The sequence below is a fragment of the Prionailurus viverrinus genome, chromosome D2 (genome assembly GCF_022837055.1).
Source record: "Prionailurus viverrinus isolate Anna chromosome D2, UM_Priviv_1.0, whole genome shotgun sequence".
NCBI lineage: Eukaryota > Metazoa > Chordata > Mammalia > Carnivora > Felidae > Prionailurus > Prionailurus viverrinus.
Window position 1 is genome coordinate 54,820,145 of NC_062571.1, and position 19,683 is coordinate 54,839,827.

The 19,683-nt window shown below is 41.0% G+C and overlaps 1 protein-coding gene across 11 annotated transcripts in view; it reads left to right on the forward strand.

Annotated features, from left to right (window-relative positions):
- The window catches only part of PLCE1 (phospholipase C epsilon 1), a 335,693-nt gene that overhangs the window by 285,461 nt on the left and 30,549 nt on the right, over positions 1 to 19,683 (forward strand). For all 11 annotated transcript variants that reach the window (XR_007145212.1, XM_047824502.1, XM_047824504.1 and 8 more), the window contains exons 21-25: positions 4,748 to 4,869; positions 5,781 to 5,898; positions 10,652 to 10,783; positions 13,643 to 13,933; positions 18,475 to 18,638. Coding sequence is in view for 10 of the 11 variants with exons in the window: in XM_047824502.1 (XP_047680458.1) it covers positions 4,748 to 4,869; positions 5,781 to 5,898; positions 10,652 to 10,783; positions 13,643 to 13,933; positions 18,475 to 18,638 (827 nt within the window). In the remaining variant the exon portion in view is untranslated. The remainder of the gene's footprint in view (positions 1 to 4,747; positions 4,870 to 5,780; positions 5,899 to 10,651; positions 10,784 to 13,642; positions 13,934 to 18,474; positions 18,639 to 19,683) is intronic.

The window sequence follows — 19,683 nt, forward strand, 5'->3', positions numbered from 1 at the left end:
CCAAGAATTCCTGAATCCCGTGGCTTAGTGATGAGGACCAAGGAAGGAAGGGGATTCTCTTAGCCACTGCAGCCAACATTCAAGGAAAGAAGAAGAGGGTGTGGAGAGCAACACAGGGGTCATTCCTGAGTGGGTTCCTGGAGGAAAAGGTGGAATTGCAGCAGAGAGACCTCATTCTCACCCTTTCAGTTTCTGACGTGGCTGATGTACTTGGCAGACATTGTGGCCGCTGGCTGTTCTCGCCCCTCACCACCTGCAGGGGGCAGCATCATGGTTCTGTGCTCTCTGCTCCTCCCTCTCACCGCCTTCACTCCTGCTTTGTAAAAAGCATACGGAAAAAAAAGCAGCATTTCCCTTCCCCCTCTTCCTAGTTCTCACATTACTAACCCAACAAGATATTTCCTTCTGGCTCCACCAAAGGGACAAAACATGGGTGAGACTAATGGCACAATACAAAAAAGTCACATGAATGAAGTCATCCACAGATTATAGGTGAAGGATTCCTGTTATGTGAGAATTAGGTTTCAGGGGTGTCTCATTTGTACCAAATTAGTTATAGATTACAAAATGTTTTCTAGGTACCATTGCTGATGGTAGACTGTTGCATTTTAGCAACTTGTGAAAAGTAATGTAATAATGAAAAAATGCTTAAGTTCCTATTTATAAAAATAACATTGTGTGTGTAGAATATATGGCTTCTGTGGAGGATAATTGTTTGCTCATATGTAGGTATGCCCAGACCAGCAACCATTTACCCTTGGCATTAAGACGGCCGAGCTACCCTCCTCCAAATATCTGTTGCTTATGCTCCAGGATTGCCCCCCTAGTTATATCCTGTTTCATGAGCCTCTTTCATGGCCAGCAGTTACAGCCCAGCCTCTTTTTGCCTCCCAAATACAATACTAGCCTATGTCCATTTAATATTTGTCCTTAGTAATAGTTGATCGCTTCATACCACCAACTAAAAGCCAAATTTACTTGACTGAAATCCCATCAGTTAATGTGAGGAGCTTATACTCTAAAGGGGAAGTAGAAAGTAGAGGAAGATGAAAAGGAATCAAGATGATTTCTTGTATCCTATTCCTGAATAGTTGTGGGAATATGAATATTCTTATATTGACTTATTCTTCCCCATGGATTTCCATTACAGTTATGGTGATGTTGTTTCAGAAGAACAAATTTAATTCAGATAAGAAACGAAAACCACACGTAAGAGATCAACCAATCCAGATGTCAAATGCCCTGTGAGAGCTTTATTTGCTGGAAGATATATTCACTCTTTATCATAAATTACTCCCATGTTTTTTCTGTACTTTTCAGAACACAAAAGAAAGGCATATATATATATTTTTTATTTTATATTATATATATATATGTTATTTACATATTTATATATATTTATATAAATATTTATATATTTATATATACATATATATTTATAAATATAAATATAAATATATAAATATATATTTATATAAATATATAATATATTTAATTAATTAATATATATGTTTAAATATATGTAATATATTTAAATATATAATATAAATAATTAAATAAATTAAATATATAATATATTTAAATATATAATATATTTAATTAATTAATATTAATATAATAAAATATAAATATATATATTTATATATATTTTTTAAGTTCATTTATTTTGAGAGAGAACACAAGCAGGGGAGGAGCAGAGAGAGAGAGAGAATTCCCAGCAGGCTCTACACTGCCAGCACAGAGCCTGATGCAGGACTTAAACCCACGAACCTGACCTGAGATCATGACCTGAGTCAAAATCAAGAGTCAGACACTCAACTGACTCAGCCACTCAGGCGCCCCAGGAAAGGCTTTTCTTAATTATTAGTGTTGTTATAGGAATTTTTGACAATGCAAATAACAAAATGATCTGGTATTTATTTATTTCAGTTAGGGAGAGTAAAATTTAAGCCCTATCCCACTGAATTTCTAAGGTAGTTTCATGCTTTTTTAAAACCTATATGAAAAGAAAAAAAAAAAAAAACCTGTATGTACTGAGGTGGGATACAAGTGAAAAGGGGGCCCCACCAGGTCCTGACTCAGTAAACTAGGAGACGTCGAGTCAATGTCCTATCTCCACTCTAGGCCTTAGGTCCCTCAGATGTGTAACAAAAAGATTCTGTTCAGTGTTGGGTGATGTTCCCCCTTATTCTACCACTAACATCTATGATCTGTGAAGGCCACTGCCACCACCTGGATATTTCCCGTTTCATTGAAAGATTCCTCCGACTGGCAGATTCCCAAACTGGCCTTATAGTTATGTTGTGACTGGTTTAAATTTTTTTTTTTTTAACGTTTATTTATTTTTGGGACAGAGAGAGACAGAGCATGAACGGGGGAGGGGCAGAGAGAGAGGAAGCAGGCTCCAGGCTCTGAGCCATCAGCCCAGAGCCCGACGCGGGGCTCGAACTCACGGACCGCGAGATCGTGACCTGAGCTGAAGTCGGACGCTTAACCGACTGCGCCACCCAGGCACCCCTGTTGTGACTGGTTTAAACATGTCGTGTTGAGGCTCTCTCATGCCACAGTTAAATGCTCTGTCAATCCTGCATTCTCAGTTGTGCCCTCACTCACCTCTGTACCTCACGCACTCGCCTCTACCATCTTCTCGTCCTCCAGTTGAGATGAGAAGGCAGCAGAAACCTGCCTGCCATGGGTAGAACCATTTGGAGCTTCCTATGGGGGACCTCAAAGGTTTCTCAGCTTCTTGTAATGATGAGTCCCTTTGGGAAGGAGATTAGAGCTGTGACCAGTCCCCTCAGAGAAATAAATGTGCTCTCAAAATTCCACATGCAATTGTGGGAGTGTTGCCTTCGGAGGTGTCCCAGGTGAAGAGCTCATCTGTACAATTTGGGGGGCCCAGGTTACCTCTGTGACAGCTCTGGTCCTCAGTTTTCATGACTATAACATGAGAGAATTAGTTGAAAGCCTCTTTGGGCCATAGAAATGTGATGATTCCTCACCACAAAGTTAAGTCCAGAAGATCTAAAGGAAGTTGCACATGAGACACTTGTGTTTCAGAAACTCCTACTCTGCCTTTTGGCCAATAAGTCCTTCGTGAATATTTATTTAATCAAATTTCATTAGATAAATAGAGATTAATTTTCTTCTGCCCTTGCTGTTTATCTTGACTAGCTCTGAACAAGCCCTAGGGTGCAGATTTGAATCTGCAACTTAACGCAGACGTTCTGTGGCAGTGACTGCATGACTCTAACAAATTAATCCATTTCTATCCATTTGACATAGTGCATGATTGGGAATGTTAACAACAGTCAGTAACTGAAAATATGTAATGTGACTATGACAGCATGATTAATATTAACAATGTTTGTCTTTTTTTTATTGCTAGACTTTATATCCCTAACAGTCAAAATACTAAATCAACAGATTTCTTGTCTAGTTTGTCTTATAATCTAAGCTATTGTTATTTATGCTTTGCTTCATACCTTAGTTCAATTTATCTGGCTTTTTGTCTTAATTTTCCTTACTTTTATCCCCTTTCTGATTCTGTTTTTCTATAGCAGATGTCCTTACCGCTTCTCCTGCTCCTAACAGTCAGGAAGGTAAAGCCATTCGAACTGGGCATTTTAACTGCATGAATGTCAGCATTCTGTGTCCAATTTCTTAGGCCTGAATTAGCATGACATCGTGACACTGATATGAGTAAAAATGTAATAAAATGATTGATCTCATTTACTTCTTGGCAGCCTGCATGGCCCTTATTTGGTATGAGAATATTTTGCTCTTAACATTTTTGGTCTGATGAGATAATGAACCTTGGGTGAGAAATGAGAGCTTTCTTGTTTTTCATTTTAAGAGGATAATTGTGTAACACCTGTAAAGTCATTTTTTTAATGTTTGTTTATTTTTGAGAGAGAGAACGCTCATGTGTGAGTGAGGGAGGGGCAGAGAGAGAGGGAGACAGAGGATCCGAAGCAGGCTCTGCCCTGAGAGCACAGAGCCCGATGAGGGGGCTCAAACTCATGAACCGTGAGATCATGACCTGAGCCGAAGTCGGAAACTCAGCCAACTGAGCCATCTAGGCACCCGTAAAGTCATTTTGGATGACTTGAATAGAAATACCAAAACAAGAGCAAAGTAAAAGATCATATGTCATGCTTTACATATTTTTAAACATATTTTAATTTCTATCCTCAAGAGTTTTGCTTAATAAGTTCATAAGCAATTATGGAAGTTTGACTTTCCGATTAAGTAGAATTGTGAAAAATGCATTGCAGATAACAGTATCTTTTTCCTGCAGGTTTTGGCATTTCTAGAGGTAAAAGAAGCTAATAGCTTATTTTAAAGTGAGAGTGATTAACTCACATATGCACCATCTACAAGTGCTTCCACGACTAAATCCTCCCCTAACTTGTGCACCGAGAACTTCTGGCACAGGGTGCTTTCTGTAAGGTTTGCACAGTCCTAATTATCTGTACAGACACGAGCCTTCTCACTAAATGATGTCTGTATGGTACCAAAACTACTGGTAAATGAGTCCATTCAATTAAAAATAAACACATCCTATACCACATCGAACAAATTTTAAAAATTATACCCCAAGCCATCATTTTGGTAACATAGTAGCCAGATCCTCAGTCTTAACAGATAAGCACCAAGTGACTGGATATCTTTACAAAGATGTCAACATAGCCCTGAAGTGCAACATTTGGTTCTTGTTTGCTGAAGCCTGCCAACTTATTTTCAGACAACATTCTAGAAGACAGACCTGAAAATAAATCATGTAATGACAAGCTTCAGTTTGAGTATAATGAAGAAATCCCCAAGAGGATAAAGAAAGCAGATAACTCTGCTTGCAACAAAGGAAAGGTGGGTGAATGGCTTCTGTTAAGTTACACTTGGACCATGGTGCTCTTGTCAGTATCGGGTAGAATTTCACTCCCTCCCTCTCCCTTCCCTTCACTTTTCCCCTCACTTTCCCTTAGATGCCAAAGCCCACACGGTGATGCTATGGGACACCCACCTGCCATTTGTAGAAGGTTAGTCACTGGTTCATCCAGCCAATACCTGCGGAAGGTGTGCAGTGTGGCAGGCACTGAGATGACACTGGAGGTGCTTTAGTGATGGAGACAAATAGGTAAACAGTGCTTACAGATAAGTACAAAGACCAGTGATTACACAGCATTGTCAGAGCATCAGGGAGGATAATGTTAGAAAGATTTGGCCAAGCAAACAAAAACAGGACATATTTAGGCCAGGAGGACAGCCTGGCACATTCAAGGAATTTCTAGAATTTTTAAAGTGTTTGGAATAACCAAGCAGATGAACAGGGCCCAGACTGTGAAGTGTTCACAGAGGAATGACGCAGAGAATAGAAATGTAAATGAGACACCCAGACCCTGCCTTCCAGTGCCTCACACTGCGTAGACTCTGAGCAAATGTACAGATACAGTCGCAGAGACACCGTTAGAGAGCCAGATAAAAAGGTATGTCAAAAATTTGAGCCATAAAAGACGCATCCTCAATTACCTAGTCATTCAACAAATATGCACTGACTGTTCCACATTGAAGACACTGGACTATGCCCCAGGGGAAGAGAAGGAAGAGCTTACTCTCAGAAAGCTTTTACTCTAGGAAGCGTGTTGGGACGTTTATATGGAACGATACACAGCAATGTGAAATGCACTGATGACATGAGAAAGGAACAGATAAAGCCTTGGGGATTCAGAGGTTGGCGGCATATACTCTCCATGTAAACTGGCATTATTTTTCCCTTCTAGGTTTATGACATGGAACTGGGAGAAGAATTTTATCTCCCTCAGAATAAAAAGGAAAGCAGACAGATTGCACCAGAGCTCTCTGACCTTGTCATCTATTGTCAAGCAGTAAAATTTCCAGGTAAGAGTAGGCAATATCTTCTATAACAACTAAAGATACCAAAAGATAAAAATATGCTATTTATTTAATTGGACATTGTGAATGCTTTCAAAATAACTAAATTGTGTTACCAAAGTCATTGTTATACTAGTTTCTAAATATTTATTATTATTATTATTATTTTATTTTTATTATTATTATTATTAGCTTTGATGTTGGTAAGGAAAATACCATAAAGTGTTTATTTTCAAGATATCATGTCTTTTCATAAGAATTAATAATAATGATAATAATATTCATGACATCTAATAGCTAAAATTTATTAAGCCCTTCAGTACCAGAAATTGTGCTAAGTATTTTATATATGTCATGTTATTGATTTCATATTAATTCTCTGAGGTAGACGGGTTTGTCCCCATTTTTAAATAAAGCAAAATCTGAGAGATATGAAGTAATTGCCCCAAGGTTGCCAAGTTTATCAGTAAGATTCTTTTGTTTAAAAGTGGTAGAAATTAACTTAAGCAAAAAAGAAATTTATTGGCTCATCTATTAAAAAATGAAGGGATATTCAAGTTTCAGGTACAGCTTGATCCAGGGCTTCTCTCTCCCCATTTCTCATTCTGCCTCCTCTGCATTACCTTTGTGCTTGCAAGGCGGCTGCAACAGACTAGCACCACATGTTTCCAGATTAACTTCAGTCTGAGGGTCTCTTCCAGAACTTTCAGCACCAGTTTCATTGTTTTCCATTAAGCCCTCTGCCCATCCCTGAACCAGTCAGTCACTGTGGCCCAGAGAATGCAGTGCTCTGACAGTCTAGGTCCTATGGCACATTCTTCATCTTTGAAGATGGGTAGTGAGGCTCCACTCAAACCACAAGGACCAAGGGTGGGATTTCAGTGAGAGAAAGTTTCCCCAACTTGCCATTTCTAGAAGTACAGTGAACTTAACGATGATAAACCATGCCCCCATACACACAAAATGTGCATTTCAGTTAATAAATGGTAGAGCTATGATTCTAAAGCCTGTCTATCTCCAAAGCCCTGCTCTTAACCATTGCACTACCCTGCCCCTGTTGTTAGGGTGTGCTCTCAGTGTGTTCACACAATTGAGTGTCCCACAAGTGGGGCAGCAGGGGCTGCAGGGAAAACAGGAAAGTCCATAAATATATGAAAGTCAGAAAAATTCATCTCCTTATACTATGAAAACAGGATTCCCTCGTACAAAATTTCTAAGGACAGGACAGCAACTTGATTCTGGAGATTCATCTAAAATGTTGGGAAACAGGGTGTACAAACTTGGTCTGGAGAGGAAAGTTAAAATGGCAATGCTATGTATGAACGAAGATCCCAGCCTCCAGAGGCATATCTTAAACCTCACTTCTCACACTGCCCTGCAAACAGGACAAAGGTATTAGGGTATTAAAAAAATTAGGTAAGGGACCCCTGGGTGGCTCAGTCGGTTAAGCATCATGATGACTCTTGATTTTGGCTCAGGTCGTGATCTCACGGTCATGAGATCGAGCCCCAAGTCGAGCTTAACACTGACAGCTAGGAGCCTGCTTGGGATTCTCTCTCTCTTTCCTCGCTTTCTGCCCCTCCCTCACTCGCACAGTCTCTGACTCTCAAAATAAATAAACAAATAAACTTTTAAAAGATTAAATAATAGTGGTCTTTTCACACACATGGAAAAAAATCACAGATAGGACTTTCTCAACTTTAAGTTTTCTCCCACGTACTGTTTTTAAACTTTTGGCAACTGCTGCTGCTTATCGGATAGCAAATTCTGTCAAGGAGAATGTGAATCAATAAGCAGCGATCAAAGATTTCGAGGAAACATAAGAGCCTCGCTACTTCGGTTTAGTTCACAGATCGTGACTTTCTGTCCCGTAAGTACAATAGGATCATATTTGCAGCTGGTGACATTGTTCTCATGACAGAATAAAACCCTTTTCCTGTCAAGGAGCCTCATGGCCTGCATGTCCTTTGTGACAGGAACGAGCGTGAGGACCACTCTGTTCACAAATGACGCCCACACTCAAGAATCACTGCGTCTCTTGTACTTTGTAAATTCTGCTGACACCACACCCAAACCATTGCATCGGCTTTGTCTTTTCTTCTCAAGCGCTGGTTAAAGGGCACCCATCCCCAAAGATATTTGAGGTCACTGTGAAAGAAAGTTTCGTAGCAGTAGAGCATTGTGGGAGAGCCAGAAGGTCATTGGGTCCAGCTTCTTACTTGAGGCGCAGGCTAAGCGTGGGGTTATTTGGCTTATGTTTAAAATTCCAAGAATGCTGTTGTGTTTTTTTTAAAGTGTTTATATAGCACACATTCTTTATAGGTATGCTACATTTAGGTTTTTTTTTTAATTGAAACCTCTTACATTTTTCTCTCCCAAAATTTATTTCCTTTCTCAAACTTAACATTGTGTTGCCAGAATCATTGTTATAATGGCTTCTAAATATGTATTGGTATTATGATTTATTTCAATGCTCATGGGGGAAATACCACAAAATGTTTATTTTGCTACATATTGTTTGCGTTTGCTACCTTATCAATTTCAATGCAGCTCACCTTCACCAAGTCCCTTCCAAGGAGACGTATGCAGACAAATCTTCAGAGCATTGAGGCACCACAAAGATCATGTGGTGTGACCTTCCCCCAAAGTAAATGAATTTCCCCAAGATCATGAACCTGCTTTGGTGGCAGGGCTCTTCCAATTCCTTATCTGTAAAAAAAAAAAAAAAAAAAAAAAAAAAAAAAGGCTTCACAGTCCTAACCTGCAGGATGGTTGTAAAAATCAGCAGTAAAGTATAGAATGTGATTAACACGCTATCCAGGAAAGAACTGGCTCTCTGGAAGTAGTTGTTGTCATTGTCATTGTTAAATGGGCCAATAGGGCAGGAGAAGGCTCTTTGTTGCTCTATCAGTTAGTTCTCTGGGCCTCCCCAGATTCCTTCCCTTTTCTTGATCACCAGCTCTTGTTTTCTTGCTTCCTCACCCCAAGAGAACAACCAGGCTCTTCACAAAAGGGCCCACATACCCTTCGACATGTGCCAGGATGCGTACAAAAACCCCAGAATGAACAGGCCCCTTGCTCTAGCTCTTTGTCCCTGCCCTGCCCCCCCCCCCCCCATCGGTTATACTTGGGAGAAAACCTAAGTTTCATTTTCTGTCATGATGCAGAGTGCAAAATTCACACAACATTTTAAGATAAAGCATGAGAACCTCCTAGTCCAAGTTTGTGTTGCATCTTTGTGGTTACAGATACTTAAGAGAAAACAAAATTTAGAAGCCCACAGCTGCTATGAACTGAGCACTTTCTCTGACCAAGACACTCTACTAAGTATGTATATATACCATCATCTCATTCAACCCTAACCACCTTGACCCTTTTACAGATGAGGAGGGAGTGATGCAGAGAGGTTAAGTAATTTGTGTGAGGTTGCACAATTTGTGTGAGGTTTCAACCCCAAAGTCTGTGCTTTTCTTTTCTTTTTTTTATGTTTAATTATTTTTGAGAGAGAGAGAGACAGAGCACAAGCAGGGGATGGGCAGAGAGAGAATCGGAAGCAGGTTCCAGTCTCTAAGCTGTCAGCACAGAGCCCGACGCAGCCCTCGAACTCAAAAACCATGAGATCCTGACCTGAGCTGAAGCCAGACACTTGGCCAACTGAGCCATCCAGGCGCCCCTCAGTCTGTGCTATTCTTTTTTTTTTTTTTAACGTTTATTTATTTTTGAGACAGAGAGAGACAGAGCATGAACGGGGGAGGGTCAGAGAGAGAGGGAGACACAGAATCCAAAGCAGGCTCCAGGCTCTGAGCTGTCAGCCCAGAGCCCGAGGCGGGGCTCAAACTCACGGACCGCGATATCGTGACCTGAGTCGAAGTCGGATGCTTAACCGACTGAGCCACCCAGGCACCCCAGTCTGTGCTATTCTTAAGCACTACCTTACCCTGTTTCCTCTGATGATGTTCCTGGAAGGTATATTTTCATCTCAAAGAGGACCTCCTGAATGCTGCTTCAGCTGAAGGAATTACTTTCTAACGGTACAGTTGTACACAGTGGAATGGTTTGGAGGCGACTCTGGCTTCATTGGAGCTTGTAAATGACTCTTCCTGCACTGGAGCACGGTGTGCATTCATTCTCTCATTCAGCAAATATCTATTAAGTTCCTGCCGCACACCAGGCACTGTGCCAGGCAAGAAGGGTCAGGCAACAGTAGGGCTGGGAGTGAGAAAGAGAAGCCAGGAAACATCATCATCATCCTAATGTATTTCCCATCAGACCTTCAGATTAACCCTGGGAGCGAGCTCCTATCACACCCATTTTGTAGGTAAGGAAACTGAGGAATGGAGAAGGTAGATGTTAAGGCAACCTCATACTGGCAAGAATTGAACCTAGACAATGTGCCGCTGAAGCTCCAGCTTTTAACCGGTCTTTCATCTCTCTAAGTTGAGTAATCAGGTTCTGAGAAATGTTGACTGGAGTGCTTTCTTTTCATGTAGCTTTTCAGAATCTTTCTGGTGCACATCCAAGTGGGTCTGTGTATGTGATTTTGTGATGATCATGCAGTTCTGGTCACATTTGTCTACAGAGAGAAAAGCTTTGCTATCATTCCCCGTTCTTATTAACTGTGCTAAAAATGCTAGTAGGTCTTCTGTCCTGGGGCTGCCAGGGAGTAGTAGGACTTCAAAATAAACAGTAACAGGGATGGAAAATGTCGAGTTCCTTGCTTGTAGTTTTTGGCTTATTTATTTTCATTTTATGGGAACAGGCCTGTCAACTCTAAATGCATCTGGCTCTAGCAGAGGAAAAGAAAGGAAAAGCAGGAAGTCCATTTTTGGCAACAATCCGGGCAGAATGAGCCCTGGGGAGACAGCATCGTTTAACAAAGCATCTGGAAAAAGTAAAGTCACCTTCTTGTAATATTTTGGCCTGATTCTGCATGCCGGATGATTCTGATATTTGACCGTCTAAGCACTTCCCTTGAACTTTTAATTTTTTTTTTCATGAATGTTTATGTGAAGTGTTAGGTTAAGTGTGGTACCAATATATTTAAATTATGAATTTACACTCTTAACTTCCTAAAAAATAACGTTTCACTAAAGACGTTCTAACAGTGTTTGCCTCAAAAGTAAAAATTGGAGCCACCTTGGAACATTCTAGTTGTTCTTGGAACTGTGCTCTTCATCCTTATAACTCCAGAAGATATATCCATTTTATTTCTAATTACTTTTTACTATGAAAGTAATAAATTCTCATAGTTAAAAACTCAAACAGTTCGGAGTATTATTAAAATTCCTTTCCACTCTCAGTGTCCCAGTTCTCCTCCCCAGAGGTAATCACTGTTAAGTTTATTGTGTTTTGTTTAAGAAAAATAAGATTCTTTTTAAGATAATCCAAACGGATATAACTGAACATAGTTGGATAACTATTTTTTTCTCTAGGTAAAATTTGTATATAATATTATATTAGTTTCAGGTGTACAACATAGTAATTTGATCTTTAATATACACGACAAAGTGATCCTAACAATAAATCTAGTTATCATCCATCACTGTACGCTTAACCCCCTTCACCCATTTCACCGCCCCCCAACCCCCTTCCCCTCTGATAACTACCAATCAGTTCTCTGTATCTGGGAGCTTTGCTTTGTTTTATGTGTTTGTTTTGTTTTGTTATATTCCACGTGTAAGCGAAATCGTGTGGTATTTGTCTTTCTCTCTCTTATTTCAGTAAGTATTATCATACCTTCAAAATCCATCCATGTTGTTACAAATGGCAGGATTTCCTTAATTTTTATGGCTGAGTAGTATTCCATGATATATATATATATATATATATACACACACATATACACACATACACATGTGTATATATACATATATGTATACATATATACATATGTGTATATACGTATATATGTATATATATGTATATATACACATATGTATATGTGTATATATACATACACATATGCATGTATATGTATATACACATGTATGTATATGTATATACACGTGTGTGTACATATATACACGTGTGTGTACATGTGTGTGTATATACATATACATGCATGTGTACATATACATACATGTGTGTGCACATGTGTATATACACACATGTGTGTATATATGTATATATATATATAATGTTTTCCTTATCCATTCATCCTTCATCCTTCAATGGACTGGACATTTAGGTTGTTTCCATATCTTGGCTATTGTAAATAATGGTGCAGTGAACACTGGGGTACATATATCCTTTTGAATTAATGTTTTTATTTTCTTCAGATAAATACCCAGAAACAGTATAGCTGGATCATATGGTATTTCTATCTTTAATTTTTTGAGGAAGTTCCGTACTGTTTTCCACAGTGGCTGCACCAGCTTTCTCCCACTAACAGTGCACGAGTGTTCCCTTTCTCCACTGTTTACTCTCCCACTGCTGTTATTTCTTGTCTTTTTGATACTAGCCTTTCTGACAGGCGTGAAGTGGTATCTTGCTGTGGTTTGGGTTGCATTTCCGTGGTGATTACTGACATCGCTCATCTCATGTGCTTGTTGGCCATCTATAGATCTTCTTTGGAAAAATGTCTGCTTCAATCTTCTGCCCATTTGTTAATGAAATTGGTTGTTTAGCTTTTGAGTTATTTGAGTTCTATATACACTTTAGATATAACACATTTAGATATTTGGATAAAAGATTTCCAAATATTTCCTCCTATTCAGTAGGTTGCCTTTTCTTTTTATTGATGGCTTCCTTTGCTATGCAGAAGCACTTCAGTTTGATGTAGTCCCACTTGTTTACTTCTCCTTTTGTTGCCTTTAATGTTGGAGTCAGACCCAGGAATTCAAGGCCACGCACGACTAACGTCAGGAAGCTCACTGCCTTTGTTTTCTTTTAAGAGTTGTGTATTTTCAGGTCTTACATTCAAGTCTTTAATCCATTTCAAGTTAATTCTTTGTGTATGGTGTAAGACAGTGGTCTAGTTTCATTCTTTTGCTTGTGGCCATCCAGTTTTCCCAACACCGTTTATTGAAGAGATGATCCTTTCCCTATTGTGTATTCTTGGCTCCTTTGTCATAAATTAAAGGGCCATATATATGTGGGCTTATTTCTGGGCTCTCTATTCTGTTCCATTGATCTATGTGTCTATTTTTATGCCAGTACCATATTGTTTTGATTACTATACTTTGTAGTAGAGTTTAAAATCAGGGAGACTTGTATAACCTCTATACTTGCTGTAACTTTCCTCATGGCTTTCTATACATTTGTCTACCTTATTGTCCTTAGTACCTCTGTGGTATTATTCCATTGTGTGGATATATTGTCATTTATTTAATCACTACCTCACTGGTAGAACATTTAGATTGCTTCCTGGATTGTGGTGGTGGTGGTGATGGTGGTGGTTTTGGAGTTTTTGGGTTTTGTTTTGTTATTTAAAAACAAAACAAAACCACGCTAGAATGAACACCCTTGGGCATACATTGTGCCTTTGTGCAAATGTATCCACAGAATACATGAGGTACATAGGCAAGGACTTTCAGGCTTTTGATTTAAATTGGTGTGGCCACAGTCATCTTAAAACTCAATAGCTCTCATTTTGTTTCAAGGTTGTAGACTAACTCACGAGGAAAAGACAAGATGTACTCCAATGTATTATGTGTTATGATTGCCTGCGGGGATGTTGTTCAGGTTTTATCTTTCTAAAATATTTAAAGTTTTCTGCACTAATCTGAGGCTAATCTTTTGGGGGGTTTAGGTTCCTGTGAAGGAATGCGACAGGCCTGGGAGGAATCTTCTTCCCCCCTCAACCCAACCACATCCCTCAGCGCTATCATTAGAACTCCCAAATGTTACCATATCTCCTCGCTGAATGAAAATGCCGCCAAACGTCTGTGTCGCAGGTATTCTCAGAAACTGATCCAGCACACCGCCTGTCAGCTGCTGAGGACTTACCCGGCTGCCACTCGCATCGACTCCTCCAACCCCAATCCCCTCATGTTCTGGCTCCATGGGATACAGCTCGTGGCGCTCAACTACCAGACAGATGGTAATGGGCCCGCTTCACCCGGAAGGGTGCCTCCCCACCTCTCTCCTCTGCCTCTTCTATTTCAGTAAATATAGTTCAGCAAACAAGATTGTTTGAAGGGACAGGACTCCAGACTGGGGCACACCGATGTGAGGGTTAAAGTACAGATGACCAAAAACAGAAGTGAATTTGATATTGAATTGTGCCCTTGATGTTTCGATTAAGACGATAGATAAAGGGGCTCCCAGGTGGCTGAGTCGGTTAAGTGTCTGACCCTTGATTTCAGCTCTGGTCATGATCTCACAGTTTGTGAGTTCAAGTCCTGAGTCAGGCCCTGCACTGACAGCGTGGAGCCTGCTTGGGATTCTCTCTCCCCTTCCTCTCTGCCCCTCTCCCATTCATTCTCTCTCTCTCTCTCAAAAAAAAAAAAAGACAATAAAGACCATGAGAGGACCCCTTAAGGTCTTCTGTTCCTGCCTCCTTCTTGTTTTCAATTTTTTTAAGTTTATTTATTTTGAGAGAGGCAGAGACAGCATGAGTCGGGGAGGGGCAGAGAGAGAGGAAGAGAGAGAATCCCAAGGAGGCTCCACACTGTCATTGCAGAGCCTGACCTGGGGCTCGAACTCAGGAAACCCTGAGATCATGACCTGAGCCAAAACCCAGAGCTGGATGCTTAACTGTCTGAGCCACCCAGGTGCCCCCCTGCTGCCTTTTTAAAGTACTTTTTAAACTTATGACTCCTTTTGACAGCACTCTGTCCAGTTGCTTTTAAAGGTGTTTGGGGGCAGAGATTTCCTAACATGCCTTAGTAAGTTCTCTTGCTAAGCTCTTGTTCTTGCAGTCAAAAAGTAGTGTTGCCCCAAACACTTTGCAAGTTAGAAGCATTTTAGCTTCTTCTCTTCCCTTTGAGACTGAAATAAATAATGTTCAGTGCCCTAGGCGTGGCTACCACGGGGAAAACAAGTACGTGAACCACCTGAACAGAGATAGTAGTGTGTGTGTTTCTCCACTGTGAATGGGACTCCTAACAGAGTAACTGAGGAGTAAACTCCAAGTAGCAGCTGCCGTTTATGGCATGCTCACTGTGTACCAGGCACCGCGCTGCATTCTTGACCCCTATTCTCTCATTTAATCCCTGCCACAACCCTAAGAGGGGGGGTCCCTTTATGATGTCCATTTCTCAGATGAGCAAACCCCAAGGCACAGAGCAGTTACTTTGCTCAAGGTTACAGAATGACTAATAATAATAGATACAAGGACTCTGGGAGTTCAGAGGGTAAAGTGTTTTGTCTCCACTTGGTTATGAGGGAAAGAAGGGAGCTGCAGAAGACGAAGAAAAAATAGAGGAAGAATGTTTCCTAGAAGCTCACTGGAAAACCAGTCTCTCCTGGTTGCTTGAAATAGTCAAGCAACATTCTCGTTCCTCTCACGAGCACTGAATCAGATCCCAGCTAGCTGTGCTGACCCATCAACCAAAGCATAGCCCTGTCTTCAGCCAAGGTTAAACCCCAGCCTTCGCCCTGGGACCACCTAGCAACCTTGCACAGGTGCCAACAGTGTCTACTTGTGGCTGACCCCGCAGATGTATGGTCAGAGACATCAGTCATATTTTTGTGCCCTTTAATATTTGTTTCTTTCAATTGATATTAAGTAAGTCGGCACAAGTGAAGTACCATACCAAACGCAGTGCTTGGCACGTAGAAAACATTCCACGAACATTAACCATCATAAGTGTTTTTTGATAAGTTATGAAAACAGTATGATTTGGACTCACAAGTGGAAATAATAATGAAATATCTTCAGAGTTGTAAAAATTTCTCTTCGATCCGTCCCAAGTGGCTTGTGGGTTCACATCTCTGGCCCTGTCCTTAGCCCTGTGTCCACTGGTCCCCTCGGTTGTTATAACACTGAAATATTTAAGTCAACTGAAATAACTAGCAAAGTGGTTTTCTCAAGGAAATGAAAACGCATCTGGTTTGGGATGTGTCCTTCTTCCTGAAGCGCCAAGGCTGCCGCAGACATCCTGGCTCCACTGATGGCAAAGGGAGCCGTGGCTGGGGGGGACCCGGGAATTGCCCCTCCTTGACCCACCTCGCGCTCTGAAACACACACTGAGGCTGCTGGTGGGCCTCCACTCACCCCTGCAGGCTTTTCCTCTCTCCCACATCAATGCCATCACCCTCATTGACTGAGAGGGATGATGGGGTTACACAGATTCAGGCACACTGTTTCACTTAATGGATACAGTGAATCCATTAAGTAATACATTAAATACACTTAATGTATTTAAAATTACAGCTCTAGATGAAGTTCTGAGACCAGCCCTAGGGGGCAGTGGGAGAACTAGATTGGAGGCCCCGCCTTTATTCTAACAAAGCAGCTCCACGCGGATCTGTTTTACGTATGGGATCGCCAAGTGAGATTTTAGTTAAGAAAAAGTGCTTTAAAGTTTGGGAAAGCAGGCTGCCTGGCTGGCTCAGTCGGTGTGTGACTTGATCTTGGGGTTGTGAGTGTGAGCCCCACGTTGGGTGTGGAGCCTACTTAAAACAAACAAAAAGGAGAATACAAGTTTTGAAAAGCTGCAAGGATAGATACATTGCTAATGGAATCAGACTTCAAACCCAAATGGGTGTTGACATCATGATATAATTTAATATTTTAATTTATTGAGCACCTTCTATGTGCCAGATGCTGGGGTAGGGACCTTTACACATTATCTCATTTTTAAAAATTTTTTTAAATGTTTTATTTATTTTTGAGAGAGAGGGAGAATACGAGTGGGGGAGGGGCAGATAGAAAGGGAGACACAGAATCCCAAACAGGCTCCAGGCTCTGAACTGTCAGCACAGAGCCCAACGCGGGGCTCAAACTCATGAACCACTAGATCATGACCGGAGCCGAAGTTGGACACTTAACCATCTGAGCCACCCAGGTGCCCCTTGTCTCATTTATCTTTATGACACCCCCATGAGGCATACGTTATATGGCTCCAGCAGTTAAGACTGGGTAGTTAAGATAATATACATTACGCGGTTCGGTAGTTAAGATGGGTCAGGCTGTCTGAGTTTGAACACTAGCATTCACCACTTTCTAGCCATGTGCCTTGGGTTTTGTCGTATCTTATGCCTCAGTTTCCTCATCTCTAAAAATGAAAATACTAAAATAAGGCAATAAACCACCTCATGGGTTATGGAGGCACTGGTGTACCCAAAGTGCTTAGAACAGGTGCTAGTGCATGGGAAGGGTGCAGTGTGAGCTGCTCTAATTTTGTTAGTCATATTTATCCATTTCACATTTACCAACTGCGTGGGCTAGTTTGCTTCCCTCTGTAGCCTCAGTTGAATTAATCACATGGGGACTGGATGGGCCTGAGAGGAGGGGTCCAGTGTGCTAATTTTGTAGATAAGCAGGCTGAGGCCCCAGGAGCTCTCATGTGTCTAAGACATCTTCCCCCCAGAATTCCTGTACATGACCCTGGCCAGCTCCCCCCCACACCAGTAAAGGCCAACTTCTTATTGCTCCACGGTGCTTACCACACTTTTCCTTGATGTTGGTCCATGTAGCAAAGTTCACTCTGCACATGGGAGGAATCTAGCAGAGGGAACATTTGTCAGGTGTGTCTCATAAACTTTTTGCTCATTTGGGCAACTTTTATGCAGACTTGTGCCATCAGATGAGCATTTGAGTGTGCAGGGATCCGATCGTTCACCAAAGACCTGTGCCAAATAAATTTTGGCCACAAAAGACTGTTGTAAAAGTTCCCAGCATTTGTGATTGAGGAGACTGTGGATATGATGTGAATCACATGTGATAATGGTTTGTTTCCTATTGAACCACCATTTTTAAAAAAGAGGTAGAGGGGCACCTGGGTGGCTCAGTCGGGTAAACATCTGACTTCAGCTCAGGTCATGATCTCATGGTTCATAGTTCGAACCCTACACTGGGCTCCTGGAGCCTGCTTGGGATTCCGTGTCTCTCTCTCTGCCCCTCCCCAACTCGTGCTCTGTTTCTCTGTCTCTCAAAAATAAATAAATATAAAAAATTGTTTTAATTTAAAAAAAGAGGTAGAAGCATAGCAATTTATGGGTTGAAATAGAAATTCAAAGACAAGGTATGTTTTTCTGGCTATTCTCCTAGCCTTTCTTGTATTATTAAGATTTTATCTTATATTTGAAAAAGCAAGAATTGTTCACACAATTGTCTGCATGGCTTAGCATTGGGGATCAGACAATCCTTTTTTTTCTAAAGTTCAGTATAAAATGAGGTGTTCAAAGATTTTTCTGGATGGATGTTGTGAATTTTTATTTATAAGAGTTTTTAGGTGGCAGAACATGGGATGGAGCATGAGCTCCATGAAGACAGATTTCAAGTCTTGTTAGCAGCTATATCCTGGATGCATAACACTACCTGGCACAGAGTAGGTAGTCAGTCTATGCAATGAATAGATGGCTATCTCTTCTTCATACTTCAGCTTAGGGGAAATTGATGCAGATTTCTTTTGAACTTTAAAGTAAATGTATAGGATGACACATGAGCCAAACAATATTGACTTTATTTTGCAGATCTCCCTTTACACTTAAATGCTGCCATGTTTGAAGCCAACGGTGGGTGTGGTTATGTTTTGAAACCCCCAGTTCTGTGGGACAAGAACTGTCCCATGTATCAGAAGTTCTCTCCCTTAGAAAGAGATCTGGACAACATGGAGCCTGCCATCTACTCCTTAACTGTAAGTATGGCCCCAGTTGTCAGAATATAGTAAGGTCTGTAAGCCTTCATGAATATGAACTGGTTTTGAATTCAAGGCCTTACAAAGGTTTCGTATCACCATTTTGTTCATGCAGATTTAGTTCCCCAAAGCATTTTTTCATCCTCTCAGGAAGCAGTGGCTATGGTTTATGTATGCTGTCACCAGGCCCTCTATTTGCCAGAGTCAGTAGGTGGGGTTATGAGGTCCCTGCTTCACCTGCAAACTGATGATAGGAATTCTGTCCTCCAGGCCCCAGGAATCATAACTGTGCATGGATCCCATAAAAGTTGAGCTCCTGGTTAGAGCAGGTCGTCTTACACTCTGACAAGTTCTCGTAAGATCAGACAGGCATCAATATATGAAGCAACTACATATCTTTCCTCCTTACAGCTTAACCTTTATCACTCCTGGGCTTCTCCTTACTCCTTTACTCCTTTAACTACCTAATTGTCAGAACTCCACATGCTGCCCCTAACAACTCAGCCCCAGTAGCTCATCACCCAACCTTATTCCCTGTTCTTTCACTCCCACTCAGCTGATAGAGAGACCACCACTGGATGGTGATAGGAAAGACAGAAAGGGAGAAAGTTACCTCTTCTCTCCATTATCATATTTGGTCTGACTTGCTGCAAACAAAGAATGCCAAACAGCCTCTGCTCATGACACCTCAGAGCCCTGGGAGAGCCGACTCACAGACCTTCCACCTCCCACACGGTTTTTCTCTCTCCTGAAGACTAGGGCAGCGGCCCCTTTCTGTTTGACCATTTCAGCTGGACTCGAGTATAATTCTGTCTACTTACAGAAGGCTATGGATTAATTTTTAACAACATTCCCTGTGACTTGGTCCAAAACGAACTGTTGAAGAAAAAGATTTGAGGTATATCAAATATAAACGTTTTGAACAGAATGTTAGTAACCATTTCTCAGATTGTGTACGGTCTCCTTTCCTCCTGCCTCCTTGAGAAACTTAATCATCTTAATGGCTTGGTTTTTGAAGATCTTTGAACATTTTTACAGTTGAAAG